The sequence below is a fragment of the Penaeus monodon genome, chromosome 41 (assembly GCF_015228065.2).
Source record: "Penaeus monodon isolate SGIC_2016 chromosome 41, NSTDA_Pmon_1, whole genome shotgun sequence".
Classification (NCBI taxonomy): Eukaryota; Metazoa; Arthropoda; class Malacostraca; order Decapoda; family Penaeidae; genus Penaeus; species Penaeus monodon.
In genome coordinates, this window is record NC_051426.1 from 29,809,349 (window position 1) to 29,831,781 (window position 22,433).

The window sequence follows — 22,433 nt, forward strand, 5'->3', positions numbered from 1 at the left end:
TTAGCAGATGCTCCACTTGCATTAAGCATCCTCGAGCGTGTCAGCATGGATCTCGTTGAATTGCCAAAGTCGGACAATGATTTCAAGTATGTCTTGGTGATTGTAGATCAGTTATCACGTTTTACTCAGCTTGTACCTCTTAAAGATAAACAAGCCGTAACTGTCACAAATGCTTTGATTAATGATTTCATTACAATCTTTGGTCCACCACAAGCTTTCATATGTGATAATGGCACTGAATTTTCTAATTCTCTTCTCAGAGCTGTTTGTAAGCTGCTGGAAACTAAGATAAACTTTACAACCCCTTATCATCCAGAAAGTAATGGTTATGTGAAAGGACTAACAGAATAGTTAAAGATACTTTATATGCACTAACTGAGAAGAATCCTCGCCGATGGGACACGATGATACCTCATGTTAGGTTTGCTATCAATTCTTCAGTTAACAGGTCGGTAAATAACCAACCCTTATATTTGATGCTTGGACAATCTATACATTATCCAGTTGGATTAACAAATAAATTGACTGTAAATAAACCTGCTAATGAAAGATTTGCAAAGTTAATTCAGGCACGTGATGCAGCTGTACTTGCAAGTAAACAATGTAGAGAATATAACAAAGATTACGTTGCAAGGAAGTCTATACCTGCTACTGATTTGGATGTTGGTAGTCTAATTTTACGAAAAAGTCCTCCTCAGAAAGCCACTGGTCTGACGGCACGCTGGACAGGTCCCTTAAGGATCACAAAGCGCACTGGACCTGTGACTTATCTGGTGAAAGACCTGGTAAAGAACAGTGTTTATCGACTTCATCGTAATGATATGCTGCCCTACGAGGCACAAGACGAACTGGAGATAGTGAGTCCAGATGGTGTTCTTGTAGAACACTCTCCTGATGATCCGTTAAGTGTTATGATGTTATCTCTTGTGAGAAGATTTACACGGTAATTTGTTTTTAAGTTTAATGTATTACATTGTAATGTTAAATATTCTTTCGGTGATTGGGATATCGTTTGTATAATGTTAGAGCATCCTTAATAAAATAGATCAACATTCCAGTGCTTGCATAGAACAGGTCTCTTTATTTTTGTCCACATGAAAGCTCATGCCAACTCTCCAACAGCTATCTGCATGGTCTGTTCCTGCCGCTGTCCTGATGAGTTGTTCTGATTAATGAAACCAAGTGGATCTGATGCTGTTTGCTGCTGTCATCCCAGTGGATTGAATGTCATGACTTGTTGCAGCCCTGTTCCAGCATCCGACCACCTTGTGGAGTCCCACGGCCTAGAATCCTGCCTTATCTCTGCCCTGATCTGTTCCTGCTTTTTCTTGTACATTGCCAATGCAAGCTCGCATGCTGATAGTGGACCTCGGAACCTGAGTACCTGCAACCCTATGACCCACTGAATGTGACGCCCAAAGGATTTCGCACCAGATTCCAGCCTCATTTTGGTGGAAGGGTGTCGGCTCTCGCCTTGAGCCGATAGTCAGTCGAGGGTTCCCAAGTCACCCTCTCCTTTTCCGGGATCGGGAGGGATGTAGTGAGGCAGCCATACGTCTTTTTCCACGGGACTTTCAACCCTATTTTCGCCTTAGCCTGCGTCGCATCTTAAAGGAGCTACAAACCAACAAACAACCCTTCGTCTTGGAAGACCATCGGCCAGGACTACTACCTACCCGCGCTAAATTTACGTCGGAGCAATTGCTGAGCTTCTCAGGCAGTTGACTGAGAGCTCGTGACCTGTACACACCATTTATAAGTATCTGGCTTTTGTTGTTTCTTTTTTTATTATTGATGCTCGTTTTTTATTGTCATTGTGTCTATCATTTTGTTTAATTTAATAAATGTGTATCTTTCTGTCCATTTAGTATTTTATTAAATTCTTACACGCTACCTAAATTATAAGAATTGCTCGGCTCTAGGGCTGTGTAAAAATCGACCCTTACAGGATAATGATAACTTACGATAATGATAACTTACGATAATGATAATCTAGGATAATGATAACTTAGGATAATGATAACTTAGGATAATGATAACTTAGGATAATGATAACTTAGGATAATGATAACTTAGAATAATGATAACTTAGGAAAATGATAACTCAGGATAATGATAATTTAGCATAATGATAATGATAACTCGGGATACTGATAGCTAATGATAAAGATAAATATGATAATGATAAATAATGTGAGAAGGTAAAATAATAATAGCAAGATACGATAAAGATAAAATAAATGTTATGAAAATGAGAACAACGTATAAGATCTAATAGCAATATCAAGGTAACTTGATATGACATCTTATAATGAGCTCTAATGATAGAAAGCATAAGAACTGAATCATTATTTTACCAGCTAAAAACTGTGTTAACTGTTTTCATTATTCTAATATTATTCACAATCACATTGAAATCTAAAAAAGAAGCTTTGTGTATCGAATTAACTAATCTACTTTTAGAAAGTCTACTTTCACATTAAGCATACTAAGTATCCTTTTCATACTACACATGTTATAAAGGCAGTGTCAGGAATGGGATTCGAACCCACGCCCGGAAGTCCTGACTGCGACCTGAACGCAGCGCCTTGGACCGCTGGGTCATCCATAAAATATATATATATTATATAACATATAATAATATATAATATATATATATATATATATATATATATATATATATATATATATATATATATATATATAATATGTAAACAAACTGAACCCAAATTTTGAATTTCACAATTCCAGTAGTATGATGGTAAGATGGTTTTGATAACAATGGTTATTACAACAGTATGGTCATCATAACGAAGTATAACGTTAGTTGGTATGATGTTAGATATGGTAATATTAAAATGGAAGAAATATAACGATAAGGTAAATGTTCGTAATAATATATAATATATATATAATATATGTATAATATATATATATAATATATACATATATATAATATATATATAAATATATATATTAAAATATATAATATATAATATATATATATGTATATATTATATATATATATTATACATATATTTATATATATATTATATATTATTACGAACATTTACTTATCGTTATTATTTTCCATTTTAATATTACCATATCTAACATCATACCAACTAACGTTATACTTCGTTATGATGACCATACTGTTGTAATAACCATTATTATCAAACCATCTTACCATCATACGTACGGGAATTTGTGAAATTCAAAATTTGGGTTCAGTTTTGTTTACTATTATATATATATATATAATATATATATATATTATATATATATATATATATATATATATATATATTATATATTATTATATGTTATATAATATATATATATTTTATGGATGACCCAGCGGCCCAAAGGCGCTGCGTTCAGGTCGCAGTCAGGTCTTCCGGGCGTGGGTTCGAATCCATTCCTGACACGCCTTATAACATGTGTAGTATGAAAAGGATACTTAGTATGCTTAATGTGAAAGTAGACTTTGTAAAAGTAGATTAGTTAATTCGATACACAAAGCTTCTTTTTTAGATTTCAATGTGATTGTGAATAATATTAGAATAATGAAAACAGTTAACACAGTTTTTAGCTGGTAAAATAATGATTCAGTTCTTATGCTTTCTATCATTAGAGCTCATTATAAGATGTCATATCAAGTTACCTTGATATTGCTATTAGATCTTATACGTTGTTCTCATTTTCATAACATTTATTTTATCTTTATCGTATCTTGCTATTATTATTTTACCTTCTCACATTATTTATCATTATCATATTTATCTTTATCATTAGCTATCAGTATCCCGAGTTATCATTATCATTATGCTAAATTATCATTATCCTGAGTTATCATTTTCCTAAGTTATCATTATTCTAAGTTATCATTATCCTAGATTATCATTATCCTAAGTTATCATTATCGTAAGTTATCATTATCCTGTAAGGGTCGATTTTTACACAGCCCTAGAGCCGAGCAATTCTTATAATTTAGGTAGCGTGTAAGAATTTAATAAAATACTAAATGGACAGAAAGATACACATTTATTAAATTAAACAAAATGATAGACACAATGACAATAAAAACGAGCATCAATAATAAAAAAAGAAACAACAAAAGCCAGATACATATAAATGGTGTGTACAGGTCACGAGCTCTCAGCCAACCCCCTGAGAAGCTCAGCAATAGCTCAGACATAAATTTAGCGCGGGTAGGTAGTAGCCCCTGGCCGATGGCCCTTCCAAGACGAAGGGTTTGTTTTTTTGGGTTTGTAGCTCCTTTAAGATGCGACGCAGGCAAAGGCGAAAATAGGGTTGAAAGTCCCGTTGGAAAAAGACGTATGGCTGCCTCACTACATCCCTCCCGATCCCGGAAAGGAGAGGTGACTTGGGAACCCTCGACTGACTATCGGCTCAAGGCGAGAGCGACCCCCTTCCACCAAATGGAGGCTGGAATCTGGTGCGAAATCCTTTGGGCGTCACATTCAGTGGGTCATGGGGTTGCAGGTACTCAGGTTCCGAGGTCCACTATCAGCATGCGAGCTTGCATTGGCAATGTACAAGAAAAGCGGGAAACAGATCAGGGCAGAGATAAGGCAGGATTCTAGGCCGGGGGGACTCCACAAGGTGGTCGGATGTTTGGAACGGGGCTGCAACAAGTCATGACATTCAATCCACTGGGATGACAGCAGCAAACAGCATCAGATCCACTTGGTTTCTTTAAATCAGAACAACTCATCAGGACAGCGGCAGGAACAGACCATGCAGATAGCTGTTGGAGAGTTGGCATGAGCTTTCATGTGGACAAAAATAAAGAGACCTGTTCTATGAAAGCACTGGAATGTTATCTATTTTATTAAGGATGCTCTAACATTATACAACGATATCCCAATCACCGAAAGAATATTTAACATTACAATGTAATACTTTTAAACTTAAAACAAATTACCGTGTAAATCTTCTCAAAAGAAAAACATCATAACACTTAACGGATCATCAGGAGAGTGTTCTACAAGAACACCATCTGGACTCACTATCTCCATTCGTCTTGTGCCTCGTAGGGCAGCATATCATTACGATGAAGTCGATAAACACTGTTCTTTACCGGGTTTTCACCAGATAAGTCACAGGTCCAGGGCGCTTGTGATCCTTAAGGGACCTGTCCAGCGTGCCGTCAGACCAGTGGCTTTGAGGAGGACTTTTTCGTTAAAATTAGACTACCAACATCCAAATCAGTAGCAGGTATAGACTTCCTTGCAACGTAATCTTTGTTATATTCTCTACATTGTTACTTGCAAGTACAGCTGCATCACGTGCCTGAATTAACTTTGCAAATCTTTCATTAGCAGGTTTATTTACAGTCAATTTATTTTTTAATCCAACTGGAAAATGTATAGATTGTCCAAGCATCAAATATAATTTTTGGGTTATTTACCGACCTGTTAACTGAAGAATTGATAGCAAACCTAACATGAGGTATCATCGTGTCCCATGGGCGAGGATTCTTCTCAGTTAGTGCATATAAAGTATCTTTAACTATTCTGTTATCCTTTCACAAAAACCCATTACTTTCTGGATGATAAGGGGTTTTGAAAATTTTTATCTTAGTTTTCCAGCAGCTTACAAACAGCTCTGAGAAGAGAATTAGAAAATTCAGTGCCATTATCACATATGAAAGCTTGTGGTGGACCAAAAAATTGAAATGAAATCATTAATCAAAGCATTTGTGGACAGTTACGGCTTGTTTATCTTTAAGAGGTACAAGCTGAGTAAAACGTGATAACTGATCTACAATCACCAAGACTACTTGAAATCATTGTCCGACTTTGGAAATTCAACGAGATCCATGCTGACACGCTCGAGGATGCTTAATGAAAGTGGAGCATCTGCTAATGTCGCTCTATGCCTTTGTTGAGCTTTACGCTTTTTACAGGTCAACACTTACTTACATAATTCCTAGTATAACTAAGTGCACAAGGAAAATAATACAATTCCGGGATTTTCCCATATGTACGATAGGTCCCAGGATGACCAGCAATCTTACTATTATGAGCAATGTCCGGGGCATGTAATCTCCATTTCAAAGGAATACATACTGACTTACCAAACTAGAAGCCTTATCTTTGACGTGATTGAACTCCATCTATCAAGTCAAACTCGTCCAATCTTGCAGGTTAATTTCCGCTTAGGGAATGTTTCGCCCTTTCAAGAAATCTATGTTTTTCTTTGTAAAGTGGTCTTCAACCTGAAATGCACGAAATACTTTGGGATCTAAGGTGGTCAAATCTAGAGGTGTTATTGGATTAATCTGCCTAGATAAGAGATCTGGTACATGATTACTTGCCCCTTCTTATAGAAGACTTTACAATCATAACTCATTATTTCATGACTCCAGCGGGTCATTCTAGCAGATTTAGTTGGACGTTTAAAAATATAGACTAATGGCTTATGATCCGTATAGACATGAAATTTATGGCCATAAACATATGGATAAAAGGGCTTTAATAGCTTCAACAACAGCTAAAGCCTCCAACTGGGTCGCTAAATAACGAATCTCTGCACCTCTAAGTTTGCGACTGTAATAAGAAACTGGGTGAGGTTGTTCACCATGCTTTTGGATCAAAAAAGCACCAATGGCTCGCTGATTTGCATCTGTATGGATTTCGAACAGCAAGTCGAAATTAGGACGTTTCAAGAGAGGAGCAGTAACTAATGCTTCCTTCAAACTAACTAAAGCCCTTTCATGTTCTGGCTTCCATACAAACTTGGCATTCTTCTTAGTTAAATCAAAAAAGTGAAGCAGTTATTTTTAGAGTGATCTTTGATATTTCTGCGGAAATATCCAGCAGCACCCATAATCCTTCTCACCTGCTGTGAGTTGGTGGGTTTTAGGAGGTCACATATGGCCTTCATTTTACCAGGGTCGGGCTGTACACCTGCAGCAGAAATGAGGAATCCTAAAAATTTAAGTTCTGGGCAAGCAATCTCACTTTTTGCCATGTTTAATTTAAAGCCTGCATGAGACAAAATAGTAAGGGTTTTTCATCCAGATGATCAAGATGTTCTGAAAAGTTTTTACTATAGATAATGATATCATCTAGATAACAAAGTGTATGACGTCCAAAAAACTGGACTCAAGACCAAGTTAGCTAGCCTCTGATAAGTGCTTGGACGGACTTTAAACCAAATGGCATTCGAATCCATTGAAAAACGTTCTGTCCATCCGAAAATGCCGTTTTAGGGCGATCTGCTCATTAACCCTATAGTCCAGTACGCTGCTCTAGAGTCTAGAGTAGAAAGAAATGTGCTTCTCCGAGACTGTCAATAGTTTTTTTTCTATCCTGGGAATTGGATATTATCTCCTATTGGGAACATTATCAAATGCCTGTATCAACACAAAACGATGAGACCCATCCTTTTTTACCACTAGAACCACATTACTAAGCATGGACTCATTGAGGTTTTTAATTTTCTCCTGCTTTAAGCATTGCTGACACTCAGACTTAATAAAGTCTTTGGCCGACTGTGGAAGACGCACTGTCTAGAACAAATAGGCGCTGCATCACCCGTAGGTATGCAATCCACAATACCCTTGGCTTTACCAATATCATTTTATCACCATCAAATAAACCCTTGTGCTTCTGTAGAATAGGCAAGACCTTACTCTTTTGTTCTTTTGTTAAATGTTCTAAATCTGGAAGATTTGCTTGGGTTACTACCTCAGAATTACATGAAGAGGCAATACCTATCATTGCTATTTTACTTGGGTCAGAGTTAGAAACTTCTTCCACTTTTGCTAGTAGCTTACCATTTTTGGGGCTTTAAATTTTGCGAGGTAAAGTATTAACTCCCATATGTAAACTTTCCTATTCTGTACACTTGCAACTGAATGAGGAATCGATAGATCATGCAAATGACCCTCTATGTATACATCCCCATCAGGAATACCACGATTTACTGAACATAAAATAACTTAGCACTCATTGGAGGAATACTACATTTTTTGAGAACTCTAGCACACAGAACTGGTTTTTTGAAAAAGGGGGGTTATATCAAGATCAAAGTCCCTTACTGTTGCCTTGCAAAAGGACACTTTAGAAATTCCTGGATGATCTGTATAGGTTACAGGTACTCTAATTGAATCAAGAGAAAGATAAGTCTGTCCGGGCTGATGTGAATGAACCAAGCTGAATTCAAATCTACGCAGTAGATCAAAGCCCAATTAATAAGGAACCCCGGGAAAAACACAGTTTTCATCACTCAACTAATCTGTGTGTTAGGCTAAGTCCCGGAGCAAAAAAAATCTCAAAACCCTTTCTTCTAACATCAAGCAAGTCACCAGAAGCACTAAAAAGTGACCTGGCTCCTTTGGAACGTGAGATAATGCTTAGAGACTTCAATGCCGAACCTTCAACAAGGATGCAGAAGATCCAGTGTCAATGAATGCAGGCAATTCCTGACCATTAATACAAACTTTTATTAAAGGTCGACCCACTAAATTCTTTCAGACACTAAGCATAAATCCATCTCCCTTTTACATTTAGCCAACAGATTACAGGGAGTTTTAACACTGCTGGCCTTCCCGAAAGGGCACAGCATTCTGAACAAACCCGTAGATTGTTCCTTTTTATGCGGCTGCTGTAATCCAGGACATCGAGATCTTAGATGACCTGCTGTAAACATCGCCAACAAACATTAGACAGAGCTTACCTCTGCAATCTTTTGTGAGGTGTCCTTTGGAGCGGTGGAAAGCGCAGTACGGCTCACTATTTGCAGTTAGTAGACTCGAATTGACAGACGACACACCCCAGAATAGTCTCCTTTCCCTCAAATTTAAAAAGCAAATTTTTCTGCAGTGCCAAATACGTTCCGTATTCGTGACGAGTTGTGTCAAAGGACCATCTTCACCTGAAACAACCAAGGCTCGTAATCTTTCTGGTAAACCTTGAAGAAAAAGTCTTTTTACAGTTAGTGTTACATCCCCAATTTCATTAGGAAGTCCTTGCACCCGAAAGAACTGCTGCTTCAAGTTCATATGAAATCTTTAGGCGACTGTCCTTTCTTAAGTCTAATAGATCTATCCTTCTAAAGAAATCCCCTGAACTTCTTACACTACCAAATTTGTCCCTTAAAGCCCTTCTAAATTCATTCCAAGTAGCAAATTGTGCAAACTGACCACTATTAACAATAGTTTCTGCATGACCTTGACAATGTATTTTTGCAACTTTAATCCTTGTTTCATCATGTCCCTCTGGAATGACCATTTCAAACTTACGAAATCCATTGTTCAAATTCATCCTGTCGTTTCATGGGATCATTGAGTGAACATTTTGCTTCAAATATTGGTATTTGTTGCTTGGCAATTTTAAAACTTATCGGCATCACGTTACTACCATTATTATACTCATTAATACCGGAAGTTACACTAGATCTTGGTGCTGCAAGAGGAGTTGGTCTCACAGAGGAAGGATTAGGACACGAGGATTGAGGAAACTGGGTACGAGGTGTTGGTATAGGTCTATGGTTAACTGGGGTTTCTGGTTCGAAGACTGGTTTAGATAATGGTGTAAGTATAGGTCTATCGTCATGGACCTTAGCGTTTGCACGTGCTGACTATGACTGCAAGAAACTGGCACGGACAATTGTTCATTACTAGAGGTCTGAACATTCATACCTTGTAGCAAAAACCATTAGTTGGCTACTAAGTGGTTGCATACATGCTTTCAATCTTATCTAATTTAGATGAGAGAACAAGATTATCCTTGATCATTTTATTCTGTTGACTTAGTACACTCGCAGTTACTGTAGAAGGAATATTTCCTTGAGGCTGATTTACATTTCCTTCGTTATCATCGGGAGGAGTTAATGGACCAACAGCATGAGCTGGTGCTTTAGATTTTGGTCTAACTGAAGGATCTCTTAATCCACGAGGAAGAGCATAAGCTTGCTCATGGTCTGCTATTGAATGTGGATTTGGGGAAGTTAGATCAGAAAAATTATGTTCATTAAACATTTTAAGATACCCAACTCTAAGGAGTCTTCAAAAATGAACAAAATACCTAATACTTTCCTAACACGTCTGTGCTTTTCTAAAGAAAAACAAACCAAAATGAATACTGGTATTAGTGGCAATTACTTGATAAATAAATCTGTTACAAAAAAAAAAAAATCTTTACTCACCAGTGTTCAGTGTTGGTATGGTTATCTTACTCAGAGCAAAAAATTGTTACAATCTTCGCTGTATGTCCCCGAGCACAAAAAACAGGCAAAAACTGCAACATCAGCATCAACAAATATAGGACAGGCTGAAAAAACAATCTGTCATTAGAATAAATGTATAAAATCGTGAGGGCAGCGGTATAGCGTACACTGAGAATTTGAAAAAAAAAAAAATCAGTCCTATGTACATTTACCGGGCTGAGTAAAGCTCACTTCTGGGCCCGACATCCATTCCAAAATAAAAACACGTAACAATCAATTATTCCTGGGCTTAAACGCCGATACAACTAAGGACGTCTGTAGCGACTGATGAATATGAATAAAATAAAATTACCCGCAATATGAAGTACAACAGAGCGAAGATCAAGAAATCAAGTTTAGGTACTTATAATACACATTGCACCTTATATGACGTTACTGCGATATTTGTATTATCAAAAAAAAAAAAACATTGATTCATCAACAGACTAAACAAGCAGTAAGCAAGTCTTAAATTTCTTAAAATCCTTTCCAAACATGTGAAAAGCACAGAAAAAAAAATCTGAAATAGACATTTATAAACGCAAAGGCTGGTTTCGGTTATACACAATATTTTTTTGCAAAAAAGAATTGTACATAAATATCCCGGGCTGCCCCACCAAAGTAAGTGGTCGATTTTTACACAGCCCTAGAGCCCAGCAATTCTTATAATTTAGGTAGCGTGTAAATTTAATAAAATACTAAATGGACAGAAAGATACACATTTATTAAATTAAACAAAATGATAGACACAATGACAATAAAAAACGAGCATCAATGATAAAAAAAGAAACAACAAAAGCCAGATACTTATAAATGGTGTGTACAGGTCACGAGCTCTCAGCCATTCCTAGAAGCTCACCAATTGCTCCGACGTAAATTTAGCGCGGTAGGTAGTATCCTGGCCCATGGTCTTCCAAGACGAAGGGGTTTTTTGCTGGTTTGTAGCTCCTTTAAGATGCGATGCAGGCTAAGGCGAAAATAGGGTTGAAAGTCCTGTGGTAAAAGACGTAAAGGCGCCTCCACAATCCTACAACTAAGTAGGTCAGTGTCTAAATGCCAATTCACAAAAAAAAAATATTGTTTTGAACAATAATTAAATTTTGGGGCAAAACAAGTACAACAAAACAATTGAAAATTTAAAGGGTACATTAGAAAAACATGACAATAAAAAAAATGATAATAATGATGATGTTCACATCATCATGGTAATGATGTTCATTTATCATCATGATAACAATTTTTTCATCTTCATCATGATATGATGCTGTTCATCTTCGTCTGATGGTATTGATGCGTTCATTGTCATCTAATCATGGAGCTGAAAATCAATGATAAGGATGATGTAATGATTTCATAATAATTATGAAATAATAATTATCAAATAAATGATAATAATGATAATCCTAAAAATAATAAAGTAAAATAATAATTAAATAACGATAACTGATATAGTTAAATGATGGAATAATTTTAGGATAATATGATGTATTCTGATAACGATGATAACGATGATAAGATGATATGATAAATGATGATAATGTGATATTGATGATAATGGATGATAATGACCATAATGATAATGACAATAATGATAATCGAATATGATATGACAAATAATGATAATGTGACAATAATAAATATGGTCATGATACTGACAATGATGATAATGATATGACAAAATGACAATAATGATAATGATAATCATTATCCTACTTATCAAATTTTAAAAATTATCCTTTTTCCTATTTGTCATCTTAAGTTAACATTATCCTAAGTTATAATTTCATTATTTATCAGTATCATTATTATATTTATCATCATCTTATTTTTCATTATCCATGTATTTTGCATTAATTATTTTTCTTTATCATTATTTTCATTATCATTAGTTCTGTATCATTATTTCATCTTATCATTAGTTATCATTTAATCAAAATTAAAAAATTTGGGTTCAGTTTCTTCACATGAACAGTCAGGAGGGCCGAGCGGTCCAAGGCGCTGCGTCAGGTCGCAGTCCGGTCTTCCGGCGTGGTCGAATCCACTCCTGACACTGCCTTTATAAAATGTGTGGGTATCAAAAGGATGCTTAGCATCCTTAATGTGAATGTAGACTTTTGCGAAAGGTGATTAGTTAATCTGATACGAAGTCTTAATACCATTTCAGCGTTTACTATGAATAATTCTGATCCATTAATATATCAACACATTTTTATATCTTTAAACAATAGCAAGATTTAATTCTTAATAACTTTCTATCATTAGTGATCATTATATGTACATTATTTATCATTAGATTATTATCATTAGCATTATTTTCTTAGCATTATTTATCATTAGCATTATGATCATTTAGCATTATTTATCATTAGCATTATTTAGCCTTAGCATTTATTTTAATCATTTTCATGTTTAATTATCAGCATTTATCATAGCCTTAATTTTTACTATTTATGATTATCGCTATTTATCATTATCATAATTTACCATTATCATAAGTTACCAGTTATTTATCCTGATCATTATATATCATGATCATTATTTATCATGACCATTAGTTATCATGATCATTAGTTTATCATGATCATTCGTTTATCATGATCATTAGTTTTATCATGATCATTATTTATCATGATTCATTAGTTTTTATCATGATCATTTAGTTTATCATGATCATTAGTTGTCATGAGCATTAGTTAGCATGAATATTGGTTGTCATGATCCTTAGTTGCATGATCATTGTTACCATGATCATTAATTTGTCCGTGATCTTATTTATCATGATCATGAGTTATCATGATTATTACTCATCATATCATTAGTGATATCATGATCATTACTCACCATATTCATTTAGTTATCATGATCATTAGCTACCATGATCATTAGGTATTAATATCAAAGTGATCAGATCTTTAGTTATCATGATCATTATTATCATTTCTTCTCAGCTTGATGTGAAATAGTATTACGGTTTATACATTATTGTTTTCTGTTTGAACTCTTCTGTTCCGAGTGCCGTCAGGTGAAACCAATTGCTTCTCTTGACCTCTCTTTTACAACTTCGTCCCTCTAATCGACTTCATATATAAGATCAGGTCTCTTGTTGGTAATGCATAGTTCTGATCTAACTCATACATCAACTAGCCAATGTGATATTCAACGCAAACAGCGTTTGGTCTTCAGACTTGCCGCTGAGCAGTGTCAACATGAGTTGTCTGATGTCACTATCACAAGCACCTCGAATAAACTTCTCACTGCGCATTTAACCGTCATCAAATTTCGATGTTCACCTGCTAACTAGCATCACGACCACCACATGTGAACCCTTTAACTGTTACTCACACAGAACTGTTTTTTGAATATGAAGGCTCCACAGCTGTCTTACGCAATTCACTACGTTACGGATTTGAAGATCATGAGAATAATAGGGCATATACTCCGAACCATCTATCAGCTAGAAGGAAACCTCACCTCACCTATTCGGCTACCCAACTTGAATACCACTGACGCAACTTGATGGACATAACATCTACTACTGTGTCTATCATTCCCTTACCGATCACGTTTTCTTCCTCATTATAAAACGGTATCACTGACCCCAAGCTGATGTGTTCACTTCCTGATCTACCTACCAGTATTTGTTACCAGAACCTTGACGATGCCGGCCATCCACAAGACAGAATATATCAGGAAACTGTTAATTACGTAGCAACATCTACGTATATAACTGTTTAAGTAGAGAAATGTGAATAAAGTCATTTTCATACAAATTATCTATCATTTACACATTACTTTGCGTCCACACACTACCGATATACTGTACGTCCGCAATCCTTTTCATCAAATCATGTCCAGTTTAATCATCTTCATAATTGATATACATGGTATCATGCTCCCATATCATAATTATTATTACTTATTGAATATTGTTTCAAGTGCTATCCAAGATTATTATCGGATGGCGTCATTTTATTGTGATTATTTTATCTCTGTCATTTATCGCTTTCGTTATTATGATACACATTTACTTCTTTTTATTATGACAATATATATTACTTCTTATTATTGATATATATTACTTCATTATTATTATGCTACATATTGCTTTTATTGATTATTATAATATTGTTACTTCAGTATTACTATGATACTTGCTTCATATTATTATAATATATTGCTACGCCAGTGGGGCCCTTTTGTCTCTGTGCGAACATGTGTTAACATTAAATAGGATGACCTGGGCATGTGTTCAACATGAAGGGACCTGGCAAACATGACGCAGCTGGCTGTGAGCGAGGAGCGGAGGACAAGCCGGGAGACGCCGTTGGGTGTTTGCTCCTGTGAAACGCTCGTGTGTGCCCTTGTGATCTGCTGATAAACCTGGGTGTTTGCCCTGTTATAATCTTATTGTGGCTGTGTGACATGCCTGTTCCCCCCTGTATTGATGCCTATAAAAAGTGTACTGTAATACTGTGTAAATAAGGAAATACTGTCATTTTGTGTTTACTTCGTGCCCTCCCGCACTTGGCATTTCCCTCTCCTGGTGGTTCTGGGACGCTTTGTGGTGTTCGGTGCTCTTGGATCTTGTTCAGTGTTCACGACCCTGTATATAACAGCCGTCTGCCTAGCCTTGCCTTGTGTTGTGGCAAGAGACGAGGCGACCGGGCTTAACAATTTTGTCCAGGATGGGATTTGTGATATTTACATGAGAGCGCCGATTTATCATGTTCTCCAAAGATGGCGGCAGCCATGAGGGAGAGGAGGCTATGACTGAGGCAGGCTCGAGTGAGGTGAAGCCGAGCCAGATGGACCTGATCACTGCCATGCTGGCCGGTATGAGGGAGGAAATGGCACAAAGAGCAGAAGACCAGGCACAGAGGGCACACGAGCAGGCGCACCATCTCGTCGAGATGCAGGCAAGGAAGGCAGAGGAACAGTTCTGCCGACTTGTTGAGGTGCTACAGAGCAATCTTGCATCTGTGAAGATGGAAACTCAGCAGTACACCGACAAGGCCTGCAAGAGCATGAAGAGTGAACTGATGGAGGAGGTGCAGACTCTGAAGGGCGAGGTTCAGGACCTGAGGGAGGAAGTGAAGGCGGAAAGGCGGCGTCATGAGGTAGGAACGTTGCAAGCAGAGAAGGCAGACGAGGTTCTGGCAACAGATGCCAGAGTGTTAGGTTTACTGGGGTCTGCCTGGGGTCCGTGGCAGGAAACCCCCGGGCCTCGCAGCGTCGTGTCGGAGGCAGTGGTCGCTGCAGAAGGCTGGGGACCCATCGGAACCGCTCCCTTGGATATAGGTGGCGGCAAACTCGGACCCGGTCAACCCGCCTCGTTGCCTCCCTCCCCCCCTTCCTCCCCCCCGGGCGTGTTAGTTCACGGCACGCGTTCTCCACCCTGCAGCCCCTCGGCCTCCAGACATTCTGTGAGGCGTAAGCCAGCTGAGTACGACGGGAAGGTGGCCTGGGAGGCATATGTCGCCCAATTTGAAATGCTGGCATCTGCCCAGGGCTGGAGCCAGGAAGAGAAGGCCCTGCAGCTGGTAACAGCGCTAAGGGGCCCCACGGTGAAAGTGTTGGGGCATCTGCCGCCATCCCAACATGCCTCTTACACCAGCGTGGCGGAGGCTTTGAAACGCCGTTTCGGGCACCACCACCAGGCCGAGGTATATCGGGCCCGCTTGAAGAAGCAGACACGTGAGCGTGGCGAGACACTGTCCCAGCTGGCGCAGGATGTGGAGGCACTGGTAAGGAGGTCGTACCCTGCGGCTGCGGAAGAGATGATCGTGGTCCTGGCCCGCGATTTCTTTGTTGACGCTTTGCAGGACCAGCAGCTGCAAATCTACGTCAAGCAGGCACACCCTGAGGACCTGCAGGTGGCGCTGGCGAGGGCCTTGGAGTTCGAGGCCTTCCTGAAGGCAACCAGTGGCCTAGGGCCAGCTGCTCAGCCCCGCCATGACTTCCGGGGCCGGAAGGCTAAAGTGGAGAAGATAGCATTGAGGAAGGTGAGCCCGAGCACTTTTCAAGGCTTGTGTTGGGGCTGTGGTAAGGAAGGGCACAGATGTAGTCGGTGTTGGAGGGAGCGGAGAACACATCCTCTCAACCAGACGGATTCTGATGCCTTCCAGCAGTGCTGCAAGGACTGTGGCAGGTATGGTCAGCATCCGAGTGCATGTCCTAAGGCTAAGGAAGTGGTACAGGAGGAAAACTCGGACAGGCTGGAGAAGGGGGCCGAAACCCAGCCGTCCTCGGTTCCCGGGCCCCGACTTGGGTAAGCTGCCGTCGAACCAGCACGATGCAGGTGGAGGGCTCAGTAGATGGGAAGCCATGCCTGCTGACAGTGGACACTGGGGCTGAGAAGACCCTAGTGCGGCCTGATATGTTGGCCACTATGCGACTTCCAGACGCACCACAGAGACTTTGTGGTGTCACGGGGCATTGTGTGCAGCTCAAGGGGCCAGTGGAGGCTCGTATTGGCGAGGGCAGCACGGTGCAGCGGCTGCCGGTGTATGTGGCCGATCTGGACGAGCACTGCTTGCTGGGCCTTGACTACCTGACGCAGAGTAAGGCGTGTGTCGACCTTGGACGGAAGCTGGTGAGGGTGCACGGTGAAGATGTGCCCTTGCTTCCAGAGGTTGGCTGTGCAGAGGTAGTTACGGCTGAGCGACTGCACCTTGCCCCCAGGACAGAGTCTAGAATCCGGTGTCGACTGTCAAGAGTGATACGTGGAGTAGAGGGCCTCGTGGAGCCCATCCAAAACCTGCAGCTGGCTGATGGCATAGCGGTTGGGCGGAGCCTTGTTGGACCAGGGGAGGGGTTAGTTACAGTGTTGGTAGCCAACTTCTCCGATAAGGCCCAGAAGGTGCCAGCTGGTGCAAAGCTGGGCACTTGTGAGGAAGTGGAGCGTCCAGAAGAGTCGTCGGGGAGCGAGGAGTTGGTTGGTGTGGGGCCGTTGCCTGACTTCCTCGAGGACTTGGCGCACCGGCTGTGGCGTTACCATGGGCCAGGAAGCTACTCCTGGGGCCATGGTGAAAAAGAAGATGACGCTAGCCCCAGTAGCGGCGATAAGGACGTGGCAGACGCTGACCGAGATGAGGACGAGCATTTGGACTGTGAGGGCGATGCAACAGACGTCAATGGTGACCATGAGCCAGGTCTTGGGGCAGGAGATACCCCTCTGGGTGCCACTGCCAATCTACCGCCGCCCACACCTCCTCCAGAGCGACCCCAGCGAGAGCGAAGAAAGCCGGCTGGATGAAAGATTTTTGTGTTTCTGAGACTAATTTTCAATTACGGTTACTTTAGTTTGAAAGAATTTTGTTTGTTCTTGAGGACTAATTTTATTTAAATTTTCTGTAGTTTGTTTCAGGTTTAGGTATGTCAGAGCAGACGGGTCGTCTACTTGATAGGGGGGGATAGTGCTACGCCAGTGGGTCTTTGTCTCTGTGCGAAACATGTGTTAACATGAAAAGGATGACCTGGGCATGTGTTAACATGAAGGGACCTGGGCAAACATGACGCAGCTGGCTGTGAGCGGAGGAACAAGCCGGGAGACGCAGTTGGGTGCTGCTCCTGTGAAGACCTCGTGTGTGCCCTTGTGATCTGATATAAAACTGGTGTTGCCCTGTTATAAGCTGTATTGTGCTGTGTGACATGCTGGTTTCCCCCCTGTATTGTGCCTATAGAAAAGTGTACGGGTAAATAACTTGTGTAAATAAAGGAAAGACTGTCATTTTGTGTTTACTTCGTGCCCTGCCTCGCCACTTGGCGTTTCCTCTCCTGGTGTTCTGGGACGCTGTGGTGTTCGGTGCCTCTTGGAGCTGTTCAGTGTTCACGACCCTGTATATAACACGCCGTCTGCCTAGCCTGCCTTGTGTTGGTGGCAGAGAGACGAGGCGACCGGCGTAACAATATATTACTTCATTATTATTATGATAAACATTTCTTCATTATCCTTATGAACATCTTCATTACTATGATGGTGATAAAATTCAACATTACCATGACTTATTATTAGATTTGATAATTTATCATTTACATTTACATCATTAACATTATTTATCAATTAATTTATGATTAACATTATTTATCAATTTATTTATTATTAACTTTATTTGTCATTAACATAATTTATCATTAACATAATTTATCATTAACATAATTTATCATTAACAGCATTTAGCATTAACAGCATTTAGCATTAACAGCATTTAGCATTAACAGCATTTAGCATTAACAGCATTTAGCATTAACAGCATTTAGCATTAACAGCATTTAGCATTAACAGCATTTAGCATTAAAATTATTTATCAATTTATTCATCATTAACATTATTTATCATTTATTTAACATTAACATTATTTATCCTTTTATTAATCATCAATATTATTTATCATTTTATTAATCATCAACATTATTTATCAATGTATTTATCATTAACATTAATTTATTAATTTAGTTATCATTAACGTTATCTATCAGATCATTTATCATTATCATTATTTATCAATGTATTTATCATCAACATTATTTATCAAATTATTTGTTATAAATATCTATGTATCATTAACACTCAATTTATTTATCTTTAACATTATCTATCAATTTATTTATCATCGACATTATTTATGTATTGTTGACACTATCTTTCAATTTACTTTTTCTTTAACATTACTTATCAATTTATTTATCATCCCAAAATCATTTTAATGTCTTATCGGCTTTATTGTCAAAGTAATGTTCCTGCTTATTACTTTGTCGTTATTTCTGTCAGGGTCTCGTGTTCCCAATGCATTCAGGATGAAAGCAGTTACATCTCTTTCACCTCTCTTCTTTATCAATACCACTATTTATCTTATTATTTATAATTAGCACTATTCATCTTATTATTTATGATTACCACTATTTATCTTATTATTTAAAACTAGAAATGTTTATCATATTATTCATAATTACAAATATTAATCAATTTATTTATCATTAACATTTATTATCAATTTATTTACTATTAACATAATTTATCAATTCAATTACTATTAACATTATTTATCAATTCATTTACCATTAAAATAATTCATCACTTTAGATGTCATTAACATTATTCATCATTTTATTTATTATTAACATTGTTTATTATTAACATTATTTATCGTATACATTATTTATGAATTAATTCATTATTTATCATTAACAGTATTTATCAATTTAGTTACCATAAGTATTATTTATAATTTTATTTCTCATTTATCATATTATCTATAATTATCATTATTCATCAATTTATTTATCATAAACATTATTTATCAATTTATTTATCATTAACATTATTAATTTATTTATCATTAACATTAATTAATTTATTTATTTATCATTAATATTAATTAATTTATTTATTTATTATTAATTTATTTTTATCATTAACATTATTCATCAATATACTGATCGGAAACTTTATTTATCAACTTACTTATCATTATCATTATTTATCAATTTATTTATCATCAACATTATTTATCTTGAACATTATCTATCACTTTATTCATCATTGACGTCATTTATCACTTTATTCATCATTAACATCATTTAATTATTTAACATTATCTCTTAGTTTATTTATCTTTAACATTATCTATCACTTTATTCAGCATTAACATCATCTATCAATCTAGTTATCATTTACAAAATTATTTCAATGTCTTTTCGGCTTTAGTGTGAAAGTACTGTTCCTGCTATTATTTTGTTATTACTTTTGTCAAGGTCTCGTGTTCCGAGTGCCTTCAAGATGAAAGTAGTGGCATCTCTTTGACCTCTCTTCATCGGCCGCGTCCCTCTAATCGGCTTCATATATAAGATCAGATCTCGTGTTGGAAAAGAATAGTTCACTGGAACATCTAACATCAACAACCAATATGAGTTTCAACGCAACAGCTTTCATTGTCTGGGCTACCCTTCTCTTGCTTCGAGCAACGAATTGGCTTCAGCCAGAACTGGCCCCTCAAACAGTGTCAAGAGGAGTTTTCTGCAGTCACTCTCACAAGCACTCGACTAGAATTCAGCACCACTCTCTTTACCGTCGCCAATCTGGATTTTAAACCTGCATATGTTACCGTCACGACCACCAAATGCGAACCCTTTACCGTTACTCACACAGAAACGGTTTCCGAACATCAGGCTCCACATTTGGCTTATACAACGCATTACGTTACGGAGCTGAACATCATCGAGAAGAATAGGGCATACACTCGAACCATTTATCAGCCTCAAACCATCACCATCACTTATTCGGCTACCCAACTTAAAGACCAGCTGACGCAACTTGAATGGACAACTACATCTATGACTGTGTCTACCATCTCCTTAATGGAGACGGTTTCTTCCTCCATTACAGAGACGGTATCACTGACCCAAGCTGATGTGTTCACTTCCCTGATCTACGTCCCAGTCTTTGTTACTAGAACCATGACGAACGCCTGGCCAATCCACAAGACTGTTTACCAGACAGAATTTATCAAGGAGACTGTTAATTACGTAGCAACGGCTGTCGAAACATCTACGGTATATAACTGTTAAGTAGAGAAATATGAATAAAGTCATTTCCATACCAAATTATCTATCAGTTATCACAATCCTCCAATTCCTTAAACTGATATTATATATATATATATATATATATATATATATATAATATAATATAATATAATATAGATATATTATATATATTATATATATATATATTATATATGTATTATATATATATATGTATATATATATGTATCATATATACATATATATATATATATATATATTGTTACGCCGGTCGCCTCGTCTCTCTGCCACCAACACAAGGCAGGCTAGGCAGACGGCGTGTTATATACAGGGTCGTGAACACTGAACAGCTCCAAGAGGCACCGAACACCACAGCGTCCCAGAACACCAGGAGAGGAAACGCCAAGTGACGAGGCAGGGCACGAAGTAAACACAAAATGACAGTCTTTCCTTTATTTACACAAGTTATTTACCCGTACACTTTTCTATAGGCACAATACAGGGGGAAACCAGCATGTCACACTGCACGATACAGCTTATAACAGGGCAACACAAAGTTACATCAGGTCACAAGAGCACAAACGAGGACCAGCACCCAACCGCGTCTCTCGGCTTGTTCCTCCGCTCCTCCGCTCACAGCCAGCTGCGTCATGTTTGGCCAGGTCCCTTCATGTTAACACATTAATATATAATATATATATATATATATTATATATATATATATTATTATATATATATATATATATATATTATTATATATTATATATATATATTATTATATATTATATATATTATATATATAATATATATATAATATATATATATAATATATATATATATATAATATATATTTATATATATTATATATTATATGTGTTAACATGAAGGGACCTGGCCAAACATGACGCAGCTGGCTGTGAGCGGAGGAGCGGAGGAACAAGCCGAGAGACGCGGTTGGGTGCTGGTCCTCGTTTGTGCTCTTGTGACCTGATGTAACTTTGTGTTGCCCTGTTATAAGCTGTATCGTGCAGTGTGACATGCTGGTTTCCCCCTGTATTGTGCCTATAGAAAAGTGTACGGGTAAATAACTTGTGTAAATAAAGGAAAGACTGTCATTTTGTGTTTACTTCGTGCCCTGCCTCGTCACTTGGCGTTTCCTCTCCTGGTGTTCTGGGACGCTGTGGTGTTCGGTGCCTCTTGGAGCTGTTCAGTGTTCACGACCCTGTATATAACACGCCGTCTGCCTAGCCTGCCTTGTGTTGGTGGCAGAGAGACGAGGCGACCGGCGTAACAATATATATATATATATATATATGTATATATGATACATATATATATACATATATATATATAATACATATATAATATATATATATATAATACATATAATATATCTATATTATATATATATATATATATATATATATATATATATATATATATATATATATATATATATATCAGTTTAAGGAATTGGAGGATTGTGATAACTGATAGATAATTTGGTATGGAAATGACTTTATTCATATTTCTCTACTTAACAGTTATATACCGTAGATGTTTCGACAGCCGTTGCTACGTAATTAACAGTCTCCTTGATAAATTCTGTCTGGTAAACAGTCTTGTGGATTGGCCAGGCGTTCGTCATG

At 37.8% G+C, this 22,433-nt stretch overlaps 1 protein-coding gene across 1 annotated transcript; it reads left to right on the forward strand.

The window, feature by feature from the left end:
- The first annotated feature begins 330 nt into the window (after positions 1-330).
- On the forward strand, positions 331-1,169 carry LOC119598284. Its single transcript, XM_037947943.1, has 2 exons — positions 331-943; positions 1,123-1,169. The coding sequence occupies exons 1-2, from the start codon at positions 405-407 to the stop codon at positions 1,154-1,156; spliced, it is 573 nt and encodes a 190-aa protein (XP_037803871.1). The 5' UTR covers positions 331-404; the 3' UTR covers positions 1,157-1,169.
- The last annotated feature ends 21,264 nt before the right edge of the window (positions 1,170-22,433 follow it).